This window comes from Dermacentor albipictus, chromosome 9 (genome assembly GCF_038994185.2).
Source record: "Dermacentor albipictus isolate Rhodes 1998 colony chromosome 9, USDA_Dalb.pri_finalv2, whole genome shotgun sequence".
Lineage (NCBI taxonomy): Eukaryota > Metazoa > Arthropoda > Arachnida > Ixodida > Ixodidae > Dermacentor > Dermacentor albipictus.
The window spans coordinates 12,140,099-12,157,825 of NC_091829.1; the positions used below are offsets into that span (position 1 = coordinate 12,140,099).

The 17,727-nt window shown below is 48.6% G+C and overlaps 2 protein-coding genes across 4 annotated transcripts in view; one reads left to right on the plus strand and one right to left on the minus strand.

Annotated features, from left to right (window-relative positions):
• Positions 1 to 6,967, minus strand: part of LOC135911080 (phospholipid-transporting ATPase ABCA3-like) — a 149,801-nt gene extending 142,834 nt beyond the window's left edge. Inside the window, exons 1-2 of the mRNA XM_065443178.1 lie at positions 6,894 to 6,967; positions 6,535 to 6,690 (exon numbers count right to left, since the gene is read on the minus strand). Of these exons, the coding sequence (XP_065299250.1) occupies positions 6,535 to 6,690; positions 6,894 to 6,967 (230 nt within the window). The remainder of the gene's footprint in view (positions 1 to 6,534; positions 6,691 to 6,893) is intronic.
• Positions 1 to 17,727, plus strand: part of LOC135911124 (mitogen-activated protein kinase kinase kinase 1-like) — a 120,830-nt gene that overhangs the window by 52,115 nt on the left and 50,988 nt on the right. Inside the window, exon 1 of one of the 3 annotated variants that reach the window (XM_065443250.1) lies at positions 13,515 to 13,635. The exons of 1 other annotated variant lie outside the window; for it this stretch is intronic. In XM_065443250.1, the coding sequence (XP_065299322.1) occupies positions 13,610 to 13,635 (26 nt within the window). In that variant the 5' untranslated portion in view covers positions 13,515 to 13,609. Of the gene's footprint in view, positions 1 to 13,514; positions 13,636 to 14,238; positions 14,379 to 17,727 lie in introns of those variants that run through there. One more of the 3 variants, XM_065443249.2, reaches the window with a different exon arrangement.

Below are 17,727 nucleotides of genomic sequence, written 5' to 3' on the forward strand. Positions count from 1 at the left end.
CAGATACTTGAGTCTCTCGAACTATATCTCCTATATAAATGCGCGCAAATGCGGTTTCTTGACAGCCCGTTTGACACATGCCTATATATGCAAAGTGCTCGTTGGACGTCAACTCGGTAGCGAGTATATATGCACAGGATAATGTCCTCTCGCGCCTGATCAGTGTACCTTGTATGTAGAGCACGCTCGTGTATGCGCATACGGACGCCGTAGAACTCCGTTTTAGTCTGGAATAAGTTGAACCCGGCACATGTTGTGCATCTTTAGGAACTGTACAAGGTGTGCACATACCGCACGTTGGACTGACCTCTGACATTCACTCTAGTCTTGCATCATGCCTCACTACCGTTAAACTTTTCTCTCTCTTTTCCTTTTCGCACGACGGTGGAATGTCACATATATACTACACCTGCGCGGCAAGGCAGAAACTTAACCTCGTGGCTTACAACTTGCGATCGTTCCTCGCATGTCGCTTCTTCTCCATGTGCTGCTATACAAAACGTGCGTTCGATCGACAGGAGTTACGAGGGGTGTACTGTAACACCGTAACGACTGACATCACAACTGCGTCTCTATTCAACCGTTCCTTGGTTAAAGAAAGACTGTGGTGCATTCTAAAAGAACCGCAGACCCGAACTAGAAAGTTTCAAGAACTCTCGCTGCGCTCTACCCAAATACGAGAAAACGTTTCGAAAACTGTGTCGTGACGCTGACCCACAGGCTCTTGTGTTTCGGAGCGAATTTCGCGAAAGAAAAAGCTTGGCTTGCCTTTTATCAAGTAATAATCCGAACCTGTTCCCCCTTCAGTGAATGAAGGTAAACTTTTGAAAGAACGCTTCACCAGTATAAACTATTTCAGGGTCGATTTTCTGTGTACATATAAGACTAAGCGAATAACCACTTGTTTTTGACAAGGTATTCATGCGCTAGAGTATAGACAATAGAGAATTGTCTTTCTGGTCCACAGCTGTTGTTTACAAACCGGAATGATGCTGCGTAGTTCAGAATTTCTTAGCGCTATTTGATGTGGAAAGGCAGTATATATAGGCGAAACCAATGCATCATCTATGTCTGTCTGATACCATATAAATGCATCTGCGCTACAACCATATACATGAAAAGCACGGCTCAGCAGTTGCCTGTTTAACTTCTCCATCACGATTATATTTCAAAACTGGATGGATAGTCGTTTAAAACCAACGCGAAACGAACGAGCCAGCCGTGCCGTATCAAATGTTCCGCGCGACCTTTTCTGATATCATTTACCGTGATCAAGTAACTCCTCCGTATGCTGACAGAGGGGTAAGATACGAACAGCGCAAACAGCAAACCACCATTGTAGTGCTCGTAAATGTTCACTTCGTTGAAGGAACAGACGACACTTGAGAGAGCTCCTGCGTCGTCCGCCTCTTCCTACCTTTTCTTTCTCTTTCTTTTGGAAGTGCAGTATACACCTCTGCTGCGTGCCGTGCCGCCTTGGGCGCTTCGAAATTAATTATATGTCGTGTTTGCAGCATAACGTGAAATAAACACAACGGGCGCTGTTCCATCGTGTAGTAGTAGTAGTAGTAATAAACCTCAATAAAAAATAATTACGTTCCGTATTTTGCGCTGCAAGTATGCCACGCACTTCAAGCATTCAGCTGGCCCAGCTCTCTGCCTGAACTTTTATGCCAAATGCTATTTCGCCGACCGCATCGCAGTCCGGCCGTCCCGTGCCGAGCGCTCCCTTCGCGCGCGCCGCGCACACGTACACCGTGTACACGCGAAGCAGCGTCGTCTGCAAACGCGGGTTCGCCGGAGAAAGAACGACGCCCTCGACGCCTCGAAGGGCCCACTCCTCCTCCTCCACCCTTGCTCCACCATCTCACCTCCTCCCCCTCTTTCTCCTTCATTCATCGCGCCTGATTGAGCCGCTCGCCCTCGGCGCAGCGCTGGTTGCTACGCTGTACAAAACGCACGCGGAGTTGTTAAAGAACTTTAGCGGCAACCATCGCGGAAACGTATTTTCCGCGTATTTCTGGCGTTGATGTATTTGATGGTATTGTAAATGTGCCTTCACGATGTCACATGCAATGGCCTTGGACGCGTGTTTTAAGCACCTTTCAATGGGAATCGAAGCGGACCAGCGTCGACCGATGCCAGGCGACGTCTTCACGGCGAAAATACGTCGGAAACACGCTCCGTGTAGTTGCCGTCTTCACCCTTTTGATTTTACTTTGCGGCCCGTATTTTACGGGAATCAGCGACCAGCATTACCATCAGCAGCACAGCAATGGCAGTATTCCAGCCTTAGCGTGGACTTCATAAATTCGTAGTTTGGCACATGGTAGTGCATCTGTTCTAAGAGCTTTGTACTAAAATTAGTGTGAAATTCTGTATCGTCTGCTCTGCATGGAGGCCCGTGTGTTCGCTCCGGAGCGACCAACTCCGGGCCCTTTTTTTTGCACTTGATGGGAAGCTGCTGCTCGTCTTGCATCTCGGAAGGCCTCACCAAACCCTTCTCCTGCAAGTGCGCTTCCCTGCATTGAGAATTCATCCAGCTGATAACGGCACCACGGCCGAGGTTTAAAAGAAGTTGAAGTGCTAGATGCACATGCCGGGGCTTTTCGAAAGACCCTGTAGCCGAATAAATATTTTGGTGATGGCGATGACGCCGGGGCTTTTCTCTTGTACCTGCTTTCACCGCCTACATTTTGCAGCTCATAGGACAAGCAAACTGTCCTCGCACGCGCTGAATGCAAAAATGACAACGCCGTCATTAGCTTGACCAACTGCCTCGCAAGAAAGCTATCTTTACAATTATGAAAAAAAAAATGGCTGTGGCTTAGGTAAGGTTAAGCCCAGGATGCGAAGCATACTAGCCTTTATTTTAGTTGTTGAACCACTGTTTAGCCTGGTGAACTGCTGTTGCTTGGCTATATTTGGTTCGGCTAGACGAAGAAACAACTCATGCATTACTTCTTCGCCTTCAAGAGTGGAACGCGACAGCGTTCCCGTCGACCCGCCAAGGGGTGTAAGACAATGGGCTACAGGGCAGCGACTACGCGCCCCGCATTGGACGCGGTGAGCGTCGAGCAAAGCAGCGTTCGGCGCGGCAACGAAATGTGCGCCTGAGCAAGAGACGCACGCCTTAGAAACAGCTCGTTTCTAAGGCAACACCGCATTCACTAGAGGCGCTTTTGTACCGCTTTGAAGCATCGTACTCATGGCTCAGTGGTAGCGTCTCCGTCCCACACTCCGGAGACCCTGGTTCGATTCCCACCCAGCCCGTCTTGCAAGAGTTGAGCCAAAGCCACTTCTCCTCTGTCGTGACGTCACGGTGTCACGTGATTTCATGGCGACACCGCCGCGCCTGAGGAGCTGGGTTGAGCTCTCGTAATATGCTTCGCATAAAAAAAAAAAAGTCCCACGCAGTCATGTTTGGACTGTATCCCGTGCGTATGCTTCTACACCACCGTGCGCCAAGATGTTGGCAGACGTGGATACCGCTCACGGGACCATTCACCACCGTGCGTCTAGCGATAACTGCAGCCAGGTTACATCGTTGGCGTCGTTTTTCCTCGCCTGTGGAGCCCGTCCGTCTGTCCCACCAGCGGTGGCGACGAGGGGAACTCGTTCTCGATTTGCGGCCGCACCGCCGCCGTTGCTGTGTCAGGGACGATCGCTGATGCAGAAAGAAGGAAGGGATGGCGGACTTAAGGAGGGACAGTGTACGTAGTCAAGCTGGGTGGCCTTATCTCTCACTGCTCTCTCTCTCTCTCTCTCTCCTTCCTGTGTTTACTCCCCGGTTTATTGCTTAATGGTCTTTCCTTTTCGCGCTCGTCGTCGACCCCCCTCTCTCGCGCGCTCACTCGACGACCTTAACTTCGTTCGTCTTGATATTATGATCAGCCCCGGGTAAATACGTGCAGCAATTATGGAAGCTGCAGCATTCGTGTCGGCCACTCGGGAAAAGCGTCTAGACAATCTACGTGTTTGTAAGCCAAAATGCGGGCAGCAACGCTTAGTACAGGTTGGTTCTTTGGGTTTGATGTCCCAAAGCAACACCGACGCAATTAGGAGAGTCGTAGTCGAGGGCTCCAGCGCTAAGTTTGACCAACTGGTGGTTTTTTAATGTGCAGACAAGCGCACGAGCGGTTTTGCATTTCGTCCCCGTCGAAATGCGGCCGCATCGACCGGGAATCGAGCCCGCGACCTCGTGTCCAGCGGCGCCGGTTGTTCCATTCTGAACAGCTTTTGCTAATAACCTGCCTGCATGCACAGCGAGGCAGAAGAACGGCGTTGCCGGCGCCACCGCCATGTCGCTCGTAAATTACGTACGTGACACGCGGAACGCTGGGATATAGGGTCGACACCATAGGAGCGAATGGAGCACTGTTTTCGCGAGAACGGCTGTTTCTTTGCTACTACTTTTTTTTTTTCCCCTTCACGGCGTGCTCTGGCCTTCGCACCGGCTCAGCAGCGGCCTGGATAAAGGGGGTCGTGAGGTCTCGTTTATTATACGACGCCCATTAACACAGACAGCCAGCAGTCTCGCTCCGCAGCTGGCCCGCGCAACTAGTACCACTAGTAAAAGTTGATCGAGAGATATGGCGAACTGGTTAGGTTGGCAAATAGCGCGCGGCGGGAAGTCAACGCCCTTGCCGGCATGGGAAAATGAAAAAAAAAAAAATTCGGGTATCGGCAATACCATTGCCACCGCCTTTAATGTCATCATCATCGGTGCTGTTAGATTGGCGACATCGCACGACATATCATCAGTGCGATCAACTTGTTTATCTCATTAGCAGGATTACTGCCTCTCCCAGCGTTTTTCAGCTGATCCCATCTTGTGCCCGCGAATTTACCAATTTCACCACACCACCGAATTCTCTCTGCCGTCCTCGACTGCGCTTCCCTTCTCTCGGCCCCCATTCTGTAGCTCTGACAGACCGGCCGTTATCTGCCCTCTGCTCTACATGACCTGCCCAACGCCGCTTCATCACCTTATGTGCATAGGTAATCGGCTACCACCGTTGGTACCCTAATCCACACCGCTGCCTGCCTATCGCGTCAACGTTATGTCTAACATGCTCAAGCTTCTTTGCAGCCCCTAAGACTCTGTCCCATACGTTACTATCGGTAAAATGAAATCATTTTGCACTTTTCAATTATAGCTGTAAGCTGGCAGTCATATAACGTGCTAATGTCTGCCGCATGCGGTCCAACCAATTTTTCGCTATTACGCAAGTTACCCTTTCGTGATCAGATCAGCCAGCGCGGCGGGTGTCATACTGCACTTATCATAACAACACTTCTTATTGATCAGATGGAATTCGTGATTGGTAAGAAGAACGAAATAACGCAGCGTGTAACATTCGGCGTCTGCGTTTGAGTTAAAGCGTTTATTGTTTAATCGTCTATTAAATTGTGTATACTTTTAGCAAGAACATGATAATTCTTCGAGAGAGCGAAATGCTTATAGTGGTTCTAACCCACGAGACTGCGAATAGGTCAGGAAACCGGTAAAGTGAGAGGTGCCTGCTGAGTACTACATTCTTCTGTCCTTCCTTCTTTTCTTTTTCAAGGGAGCATCCTTTAATCAATACAGCAAAGAAACAAAGCCGATGTCCAACGTTCTCGCATTGCAGCGAAGAGACCGTGGGAAGCAACGCGTTCAGGCTTCTCGAATGGCGCGAGGCGGGAAAGAAAGCAAAACGTCAGCGAGCAAGCAAGCAGTGACTGCATCGCCGTGCGAAGAAATCGCTTCTACTTGATGCGACAGCGTGGCGTGTGAGCTCTTTGTCGATCAAGTGAAAAGAGAGAGCAAGAAAAACAAAAAGGAAATAAAATTAAATAATAAAATGGGATAAACGAAACCTTCGCACGGCATCAGCTCATTTCAGGGCCGTGTGGTCAGTAAAAAAAGAAAATAATGAAGAGGAAGAATAAAGTCTAAAATGTGCAGTTAGAAAAGAAACCCGATCAAGACTGCTTACGTATTATAACATTTTGACATATTTTACACTTTACTATATAACCTACCCGATTCTTGGCCTATTCCCCAGAGTGCGTAACGGGCCAGTAGATCACAAGGATCTATATCTGCATCTACAAGACTCCACGCCACTGTGTTGTACACTGTGCAGTACACTGCAGCAGCGTTGTTTGCACCTTGTATAGTCCGTCTGGGGAAGCTGCCCGCGTGGTTCAGGGTAAGTCATGAACTTCCCCGACAGTGCGTCCCCACCGTTTTACGAGTGGGGTGTGTGTCGTAATGCGGGTTAGTGGCAAGTGCAGTGATTATATGTTGAATTTGTTACTTGGAACTGCACAGCTAGAGCTCAGTGGAGCTGTAAACGCCGTTGTTAATACTTGAGGCATGTTTGTTTGTTTTGCTTGCTTGCTCTATGGCGCACTGTCATATATCAACCGAAACCACAGACAACGGCACAATTCTCGTGGCGTTTTCGACTTGCGATTTCGTGATCGTATAGTGATTTAAAATGCAGCTATGCAAGATGTACTCACGTGCATGTTGGAAACACGTACCTTTCCTGAAATCCCGCATCTGTAACGGCCGGACGTCGACTTCTGTTGCTGCACAGCGCGCCGCTCGGGAGCTGCATGCACAGCTGTGCCGGGTTTCTGTACAGGGCCCGCCTGCTCCGCGGATGCCTGTATAGCCTCGCCGAGCGCTCGCAATCTCTGTGAAATTTGCATAGGCATGGGGAGAATAAGCGGACACTCACTCGCCCATATTCGTCCGTTCTTTATTCACACTCATCGGCTATTCGCGCTCAATGGCTACTCACACTCATCGGCTACTCACACTCATTGGCTATTCACACTAGTTGGCACTCGCCAACACATACACTCACTCACTTTCACTCATACCCACCAGCGCTCACGCACATTCGTACGTGGTAAGTACGCTCGCCCTCGCCGACAGTCGCTCCTCAGGTCCGCTAAAGCTCACCGGCATAGCCTCACTGTGACCACTCAAACTCACCGGCACTGGTTCACACTCCGCCGCACGTCTGTGAGACGAGTAGGCGTGACTGTGCCGACCTGTGGAAATTTGAGACGCGCTTCGCGTTTCCGTGCGCGACGGTCAATAAAGCGCGGAGGGCGTGCGCTTTTCGCTGGGGAAACAGAACTGATATATAGCTTGCCACTATCCCTCAAGAGAAAAGTATATAATAGCTGTGTCTTACCAGTACTCACCTACGGGGCAGAAACCTGGAGGCTTACGAAAAGGGTGATACTCAAATTGAGGACGACGCAACGAGCTATGGAAAGAAGAATGATAGGTGTAACGTTAAGGGATAAGAAAAGAGCAGATTGGGTGAGGGAACAAACGCGAGTTAATGACATCTTAGTTGAAATCAAGAAAACGAAATGGGCATGGGCAGGACACGTAATGAGGAGGGAAGATAACCGATGGTCATTAAGGGTTGCGGACTGGATTCCAAGGGAAGGGAAGCGTAGCAGGGGACGGCAGAAAGTTAGGTGGGCGGATGAGATTAAGAAATTTGCAGGGACGGCATGGCCACAATTAGTACATGACCGGGGTTGTTGGAGAAATATGGGAGAGGCCTTTGCCCTGCAGTGGGCGTAACCAGGCTGATGATGATGATGATGATGATGATGATGATGATATAGCTTGCGCTTGCTTCACAAACACTGACACGACGAATGAACGAATCAACCAATCAATCGATTTGTTGTGATTGATTGAGCAAGCAGGCAAAAACAGTAAACGCTCACCTCTCACTTTCGCGCACGCGCGCGCGCACGCACGTGTGTTTACTTTTGTTCGTTTATTTATTTATTTATTTATTTATTTATTTATTTATCTATCTTGATTTCGACCTTGTCTCCGTCTTGGTGAGGCTTGACTAGCCCGATAGGGACGCCGTAACTCAGAAGCCTATTAGCATGCGGGCTTGCTTGCTCAAGGGTCCGCAAAGCTTCATTTACACGAGCGTTTGGAATGCATGAAGTTACCTGTACCGAGAAGTTTAATTCCATTTGGCGGGGAAAGAGGTTTATAACTGCCTACAAGACGCGCAAATATGGCGGTGACGCCTGTCTTTCGTTTGTGCAGTCCCGAGCGGAAATCTGGCGACCACAGATATGCCGCGTTTTTTTTTCTTTTCTTTTTTCCAGTCTACAGGCATGCAGCTTGAAATCAGGCGGCATATACCCTATGTGCACCTGTTTGGCCAATGCGTAATGCGTCGCGAATTCCACGTTGCACGGCTGTTCCAGGAGAAAATTAATATTTTTGCCTTCGCATGCTGCGGTCGTTGGTCTTTCACTGCCGGCTCGATACGTCATCTCTGGCTCGCAAAGCATCTTCTCGCGGTTAGGACGGCCGTCTTGCCAAGGCAGAAACGTGGTTAACTAGTGCACAGCTTAACCTGATGTTCATCTTTAGCGCCCGCTTAGGCGGCCACGTAATCGAACGGCATTTCTCCCTCTGCGACGGCGAAACTCTGGCTTCGTGCGTTATAATAAGTGCTTGCACATTCGTGCGCCAATTTTTCAAGTTTCCGCGTTGCTCCATTATCTGCGTGCCGCGCGCCAGCGTTCGGATTAGGTAACGAGATGCGTCCCATTGTGTAACGCCGCTCGTCTGCCGAGAGCCCTTGTCTCACTAAATGCTTCCCCTATCGCCAGCCTGTTTGCACAGCTGCGCTGATGCCTCATCGCTATCGCCGAACGCGCCAGCGCGCCTCTGTCCGCGGCACCTCACTGTTGCCGCGCTATCGCGTCTGATAACAGCGCGGACTCGCTCCGTATATAGAGCGCTGTGCTCATGAAATTGTACTAAAGTAAACAAACAAACACGTGTGGGGTTTTTATACGTGCCGAAACCACGATCTGATTATGAGGTACGCCATGTAGTGGGCGACTCCGGATTAATTGTGACCACTCGCGGTTCTCATACGTGGCCCTAAATATAAGCACACGGGATTCTTTTTTTTTTTGCGAAATTTAGCACAAGCCTGCTGTTCACACCATTTTGACCTATTTTGACGCTGATTCATTCAGTCAGTCACGCAATTTGTGGACGGTAGTGGTAGGGGAGAGGATGGCAAAAACAAGGCAACTAAATGCTTGACTTATGCGTCCTAAGCAGCATAATAATAGATGAATTGAGAATTGATTGATTTATTGATTGAGTGATTGATTTTGCTTAACGTTCAAAGCGAAACATGGGCTACGAGAGACGCCATACTGTATCCGGGTTAAATATCGGCCACCCACATGCACGGTGCACGAGGGTTTCTTTTGCACTCCGCCCCCATCGGAATGCGGCCGCCGCGGCCTGGATCGTGTGTGTGTATATATATGTATAATACACACACACGTCGAAAGCTGCGTTACAGCCTCGTGCGGATATTCCACATTATTAGAGGTCTTAGGGCTGGATAACCGAAACGCAGGTCTGTATACGTGTTGCCCTGTGCTCACTTTGGGCCTGTGTGCACAGAAAAAAAACAAAAAAAAACGAATTAAGCTTCCACGTTGGACAGCGGCCCTCCGAGGACCCTGATTACAAGTCGTCTCCATATGGAGCTCGCTGTTTTAGCTACTGAAGCTATTGTTCGTAGAAATCCGCCTCGTGCCACGTATGTTCTCTTCATGAGAAGCACATTCCAGATGCACGGCAGCCCGACAGAGTGACGGTGTAAAACGATTCGCTTTGTCCGCAGTTAGATTGCTCGCAGCAGATAGCTTCCGCGTTAGAAATAATATATATATATGAAGATAGTAAGAACGCATCGAATAGCTTCCGCGAGAAACACAAAATTAAAAAGAAAAAGCTACATAAAACAGAACAAGCGCTTGACAGCTGTCGTCCGAGGGTATAGTTTAATTTTATCATTTTCTTTTTTTTTCTTCTCCACCTGTGAAAGGCGTTTTCGGGAAACACGGGTGGAATGTATCTTTCCGACAGGTCGTGACGGCGCGATTCACGTGTCTGTGACAAAATGGCGAATACCAGTGACGTCAACAAATTTTCCGTCGCGCGAACAAGCCCTGCAGGGTTCCTCTAAAGCGTGTACCTTTGGGACTCGCTTTACTTTAACAGTTATTAACGTTTTGTTCGAGGAGCTCTCCCGGAGTTGTTTATCACAGCTCATGCAGAGCGAAACAAATTAAGAACAGGAGAAAGAAGAGCGGTTGACGTCGCTCGCTTCGCGCGGCCAAAAGGTCACGATCCTCTTTTTGCAAGAAAACGTGCTTTTTCGTGGATTGCGGCACCACCACCAACGACATAATTTATTAATTGGTGTTTAAGACCCAGCATACCTTAGAGTGAGCTGCAAGGGCCGCCGTAATTGTTGGTTAGCAATTTAATCTTGACCAACTCGGGTTTCTTTAGCATGCACGAAGCGTTTGCGTGTTCCGCTGCCGTCGGAATGCGGCCACCGCGGCGGGGATTTGCACCCGCGACCTGTGTGTTTTACCCTTCGAAAGTAATTTAACAACACTAATACTTTCTTCGCCTATTACTCATGACGCTCAACTTTGAAACAAGTTGTAATGGACTCATGTTCAACCGATATCAGATAGAAATGTCAGTATTAGCATGAGCGTTTATAGACAGCGATATATGTCAGGATTACAGGTATTATAGGATTATTTCCTTTAGGTTGTGTCTCGCCATGTATGGATTGATGAAAGAACTGCGGTAGTTTTGTTCTATTCAGCACTATTAGCGTGTCTATATTTAGCTTGTGCCCGACTCTCTGAAACAGATTGCAGTTCAGAGCCTTTGGTAATATTTGGTGAACCCTTGAACGTAACCGATTTCGAGCTGTATTTTTTTTTTCTATTCCTTTGAATTCCATTCCAGCGAGGAAGACTATCGGGCCGTTCTGGTGCGTGCGTACCTGCGCTTTCGTGAATCGTTCGTTCTTGTATTTTTCTCTGCTCTTTCAACCTTTGAGCTACAGGTGTGCGGAACAATCTTTACTCACGAACCGCGTGCGAGCGTCATAAAGTCATACGTACGCAGTAACATTTTTGTTGTTTTACTTTCCCTATTCTATTCTTTTCATTTTGTTAATGCTTTGGTATATAGCCGACCCTTTAGTGAAGGCACATATCGCAGCCGATAACCGACACAATCAAATAGATGTATTTTGGACGTAGATACACTTAGCGGAGTATTGCGAAGCTGGTGCATATTTTCCCTACGAGTAAAATGCCGTAGCTGGATGCGTACTTCTCCCAACCTATCCACGTGGACTCCGTTTAACACTGCCTTCAAAGCTTACCAAAGCTGCACTTCGTACTTCATATAGCCAAGCCCTTATAATGTCGCTCACCGGAAGTGATTCGCCGCGCAATCTTTTTTTTTCCCCTCTGTCTGTTTCTCTCTCTATCTCTCTCTCTCCAAAATGGCGGTGTTGGGGAGGTTTCGTTAGTTTGCTCATTGCACGATAACAGAAAGAAACTGAAGTTTCGTTACGGCAAAGATCACCACTGCAGCCTGCCGCCTTCAATGTAGGTGGCAGGTTGAGCCGAGCTTTCTTCGACTTGTCAGGCGAAATCCTCGTGCTTTGATTACAGCGATGAACTCTCCGCAGACGGCTCCATTTCAATAGCCACATTTCTGCTCTCCTGCTGACGAGTTCCTTTTACCCTCGCACACGCGTTTAGAGCAAGCGCGCTCCATATCGAACCCAGTCGCCATCTGTCGGCCCTGCCGCCCGCGTAGGGGATGCGGGATTGTGACGTAGCTGACGACGTCGGCAAGCAGGCGATTCGCCAAAGCCCTGTAGGTACACGCACCGACGCCTTTGTCGTCGACGCGTGTCAAGTCGCCTCGGCGGTTTCGCGTGCATTGTCCATGTCTGCATGCGCTGCAAGTTCCGGGTACAACCCCCCCCCCCCCCTTTGTGCTTGAAGGCGTGTCAATTAGCTAACCTTTCGAAATGCACGCTGTGCTGTAGCCACTACAAATACGAGTAAGATGGCATGTCAGCTCACAGAATTTATGTAATCTACAGAAAAAAAAGAAGCTGTAACATTAAAAGATGCCTTGACGCGTCTTATAATGAGCATCCGGGAACTCTAGCACGGAGTCCTCAGAGAACTTGTTCCGCATCGTGGGGCAGCCGTGGCTTCAGGGAAGCGTGCTCTCGCACCCCGGAGGCTCGGGTGCGATTCCCACACGGACCGAAATGTACGAAATTTCCTTGTCGATGCCACAAATTCACTTTGTTTATAGGAACCTCCCTGAGAAATGTGACGTCAATCGGAACGTTTTTTTTTTACTTGTTCTTACTCTTCGCGGCGTCGGCCGCTTTTCGTCATGCCGCAGTTTCGCCTAGGTCAACCACCAACATGGACACCTAAGGCCTTTCGTCTTAGTAAGTAGTTCAGTCTACGCTTCAGGACTGCGCGCCGGTTTCCATCGTAATGTAACGCTGTTTGTTTACGCGCTCGAACGCCGATGTGGATTAGATAGCCAGAAAAAAAATGCCTTCTTTTACTCCGACGACAATATCATGCATGTGCCGTGTTGTCTCTGTAGTTCCTTTGCTGTATTGCCTTGCTCTGGTTTCACTTTAGCTCATTATTTCCTGTGTAATGTTGCTGTGTAAGGTTATACTCTTGAACCTACACTGCTATCACTGCTAGGTAACATAAAAGAGTAGAGCTCGAAGACAGATGTAAGGTTATCACTTTTGCGCACGGGGTACCCTTAGAAGACTTGTGAATGCGTCGTGACCCCCCCCCCCCCCTTGTATGCGAGCTTTTTTTCATCTGGCGTCGGGCTGCCCCGTTCACGGTTTCCATGCTAAGCCGCCGGGCTTCTCTTTGCACTGCGCCACGACGCCGCAACAAAGACGCCTTGTGCAGTGCGCTCTTGGTTTCGCGTCAAAGTACCGCACGTCCTCCTCTCCGGAAAGGGCATCGATGAGTCATCCCTGTTTTCGTGTCCACCGCCCAAGCCTCCAAGTGGGCTCACGGACCCGAACAAGAGCATCGAGCAAAGCCGCGGGGGGCCAACTTTTATGGTTCCGAGAAGAAAAAAAGGAGCCCTCCCCCACCGCACACTTTCTCCTCTACCCCATATGCGAGCTTCCTTGTTTTTCCCGAAATCCCGGGCGGCCCCTCGGTTGTCGATCTCAAAGCAGGTGGCTTGTGACCTCACCCTTCCTCCTCTCCCAAGCGTCCACTCCCGTTCTTCCTTTTCCAGCTTTTTTGTTTTCCGTTCACTTCACCTTTGCGTCCCCCTCTACTGTTCAACTGCTCATCTGGCTGCTTGCCGTCCCCGCTGTCGTCTTTGTGCGAACTCTTTTTCTTTGTGTTGTGCTTTCTTTGCGGGACCCAGCCGCGCTAGAGCCGTGGTACGGTCAAGGTACGGTTCCTGCCTCATCCCCGCCCTCTCCGCTTTTTTGTCCGCGCTCTCCCTCTTCTTTAACCGAAAGAGGAAGAGGTAGAACGCTACGAAGACGAGCCGCCTGGCGGGCCTTCCTCAGCAGGAGGGCCCCCAGGGCGACGGAAGCAGCACCGCGGCCGAGCGGTTCGTGTGCCGCTAAAACGGTGCATCGTCGCGGAAGCCCAGAGGAGGCGGTTACTGCGCAGGCTGGAAGCAATGTCGTCGGCCGGCCTTCGCGTCAGGTGATGTTTGAAACGCTTGGGTCGAGTCTCTCGTTACGTCAGTGTTTGCGTCGTACAAGTTTGTGTTGGTCGCGTCTTCTGTTAGTTGAAACTGCGCCTCGGTGTCGTCCGCTTTCACATCTCGCGTCTACAACGCTCTACCCTGGTGCAATGGCTCTACTCCCTAGGGAGAACAGGCGTTCACACTGCAGCGAGGGAACACCCGTAGTTTTGCGATGCCTTGATTGGCCGATTTCGATTGCAGCTCCGGGATGTGCTGTACGGTTTTTAGCAAGCGCACATTGGGGAAGGGAGGCCAAACGAGGAGTGTTTTTGTCGCTTTTCTTTTTTCTTGCCTCTCTCTCTCGCGAACGAAATATTGTGCGCTCGTTGTCTGCTGTGTTGACGGTGTTGTCGTCCACGGACGCTCTAGCTGTCGCCGGTTTCTGCATGTAACGTTAGTACGTGTAGACCACGAGGCCCGCTCCCCTCGCACCGAAACACGCACCCTTGCCCGTCGGCTACGACGGCGGAGTTCTCTGTTGCCGCCGTTCCGGCGACAGTCTTTGTTGCGGTGTTCGGCGCGGACGGAGTTCGACGACGTTCGGCGCGCAAGGCGGCTTCCTCCCTTATCGGCGCGAGTCCGGTTGCTCTGAGAGGACGTGTTCGCGGCGCCAAGAGTGTCTGGTGCTGTGATGCGATATGTGGTCCAACGGGCTCAGCTGCAGGAAGTGCAAGTGCAAACTTCACAGCATCGTAAGCAGGTCAGCTACAACCTTTCTTTTTTTTCTCTGTAAGTCAGTCCGAATCGCCGCGACCGAGCGTGCTTGGAATGGATGTGTGGGATGAGCCGTAGAAGGCGCGATGACACTGCCAGTGTCATATGCGAATCGGGAACTTTATGGTCTTGTACGCTTTTGCGTGAACGCATCCGAGTGAAATTTTCGCTGAGCGACATGATGTGTAGTTCGTTTATACACTTTCTGCGTCGCTCCTGGGACTACGGAAAAGTGGTACTGGTTGGTACGCTTTCCTGTACTTTTTTTTTCTTCCTTTTTTATTTAGAAGAAATTATTATTGGCCTCTATTTTAGGCCGAAAATCTTCGCGGCCGCTTCACCGCGTCCTGCTAGGTGTCGCCACCGATTGCCTCTGTACATTTTGTTGTTGTTGTTAAGCGCTAGGTACTTCACTTGACGCAGGATTGTAGGATTGGCGCATGCCGTACCACGGCCGTGGTACGGCATGGAGCCATCGAAACTAATGGAAAATGCATACAAGTTGATTGATTGGTTGATGTGGCCAGCCGTTTACGCCTCAGAAAGGAAACGTCAGCGCCCTTGTGCCGATGTCGGCGATAGCGGGGGCGTCCGAGGCGCATCGAAGGCAGTGACGGAGGGGCGAAAATGATTAAAAATGAAACGGAGCATCACAAAATACTTGACCTGGTCTGTAATCATAGACCGTATACTGAAAATCGGAGCTTCAATCACCTGAAGGGGAGGAGGGCGGTGGCTAACAGGCACACTAATTATTTATTTACTTACTTATTTCACACTACTAGAGGGACACTAAGAAAAAATAAATTATTTCTACAATAGCAAAGAAGTCACTCTTACCATGTATGCTTTGGGACTCCTTTCTATATAAATGTGCTTATGTATTAAGTTACATATCAATAAAATTAAATTGAAAATTGAAATAGTGTTCTACCATAGGAGGCTTGGCAAGCAAGGAGAGACGCGAAAACGATCACGCAGGTGGCGACGCGTCATTGAAGTTTCTGCACCAGCTCGCAGTGACGTCATGTATTTTGACGGCGTCGACTTAGGTAGCCACGGCAGCCTGGGCCCAGCTAACTAAATTTCTTTCATTGCGAAAGCAATACTGCTCGCACTTTTAGCCCATCGGTGGTCGTGGCGCCTCCTTACACAGCTGCGCGTCACGTGACTGTGTGACGTCACGCCAGACCGAGAGACGGGGCCCCAGCTCACGGCATCGATGGTGGAGGCGAAGCCTTGTGCGCCGTCGCTGCGGCGCTACCGAGAGAGGGCGCTCGCTGGTGTGACGTCACGCTAGGAGGATAAATGGGGCTACAGCTCGGCTCCTCGCAGTGGTCGGCGCGCTGCCTTGCGCTATGTCGGATGATGTATAGCCATAAGTGTAACAAAGGGCAACCATGTCCACACCATCAGCCGAACCAAGGCGCAGCCAAGGGTATTGCTTTCGCAATCTTCCAGGCTTAACCAAGCTAAGCCTTCAGCCAATTTTTTTCATCCGCGAAGATGGACTCTTGAAGTTTGGACTACTCAAATTAGAAAAGAAAGAACAGAAAGTGAACTTATGAAGTGTCAGGAACTATTATGGAGCCACAACTTCCCGAACTACGAAAAAGAAAAGAAAAAAACTGAAGTCTGTCATGGCTATTGATGCACCGGTGCAAAATTCAAAAACTATAATGAAGCTTCGCATGCGAAGCTCCCACAGTGAGCAGTACTTAGCCCCTTCCTCTTACCCTGTTCCCCAAATAAGCCTACAGCCATTATTTAAATAATGGTTTCTCTCTCTCTCTTTCTCTCAAAAACTAAAACCTTGACATTCATTTCCTCTTATGATAATCAACCTATTAACATGACATTAACAAAAACTCCATCAATCTAACTGATTAAGTACTTTATCTTTAGCGTCTTTTCAAGCAAGAATGGGCATAAACTGCCCAAAAAATTGGTGAAAACGGAACTGAAACATAAATCGTCCTGATAGCACAGTGAGCACAAAACAAAATACAACTGCATTTTCAATGCAGCTGTATAAAGATGACTACGTCCAATCCCTCAATGCATTTCAAGATGGCTTGACTATTGAGCATTTTACAATTTCAGCTGATAAATGATTTAACTCACGAATTTTCATAGCGGAAAAGGAGTTTTTGGAGGTATCAGTGTGATTCATGAAGTGTACAACCTTTTTTAGAATGACATCAGCACATGAGAGATTTGGAGGCTCGCTTAGTGTACAGCGTTTCATTATCGTGATAATGCAAGTAAGTAACAAATTTAGGTGCGCATGCACTTTTGCGTTCCGCTTCCGTGGGAATGCAGCTGAAGTGAGCGAGAATTGAAGTTGCAGCCTTGAACTCAGCAGCATAATGTCGTAGCCACAGCAAAGATAAATAAATTAGTCGCTCTAAGTTGTAGACTCTAAAAATGTAGGTATGGCTCACTAACGACCTTGACTGGACTGAACACATTGATCAGGCGATAATCAATGCAAACCTTTTTTTGTTAGGCGGGCAGTAAAGCACTCCGCATGCTGAGTCTGGCTCTTAGCTTACAAATTGGTTGTTCTAATATTAGATTATGCGGTGACAATTTGGGATCCATCTACTAAAACAAACATTAATAAAATTGAAAAAGTACAAAATAAGGCAGTTAGTTTTGTTTATGATAGCTATATATGCACATCAGTAAGTGATCCACTAAATGGGGCTGGTTCGACGTCTATAAATGAAATAAATTTTGTTTTCCGACTTATTTCCTTATACCAATTAATCTAAGGTCATTTTAAGATTAACCTTGATGGACTAATACCTTTCTCTTCAGCTTACATTACAAGAAAACGTCATAATCTCACAATCGCACCTGTTCGCCAGCGTAATAACTGCTTTAAATATTCATTTTTTTCTAAGAACAGGAATGGAATGGGCATACTAGAAACCAAGTACTACTGGAATCTCTGAGGCCATTCACCAGAAGCCTCAGTGTCCATTAGTATCTAATTTTCTGTTGTATTCATTTTGATCCGTGCTTGTATCTTTATACCCACCCTGCGAAAATCCTGTCCTGGAAGTGCAGTACCAATAAATAAATAAATGTAAGTGAAGCTGTTTGGCATAATGGCATGGTGTCCACATCCCACTATACTATAACATAAATCACAAAGCAATTTGCAGACATTTTGCTAAGTTTTTAACTCCACAACATTGCAGCTAAGTGCTGAATGGCAGTTTTCCTTCTCTAGGGTAGCAGTCACCATGGCAACAATTATTTATGGCCTTCAAGATTGCAGTGCACACTTCTGTGCACAACACAATCGTGTAGGCAACAGTTCTTGG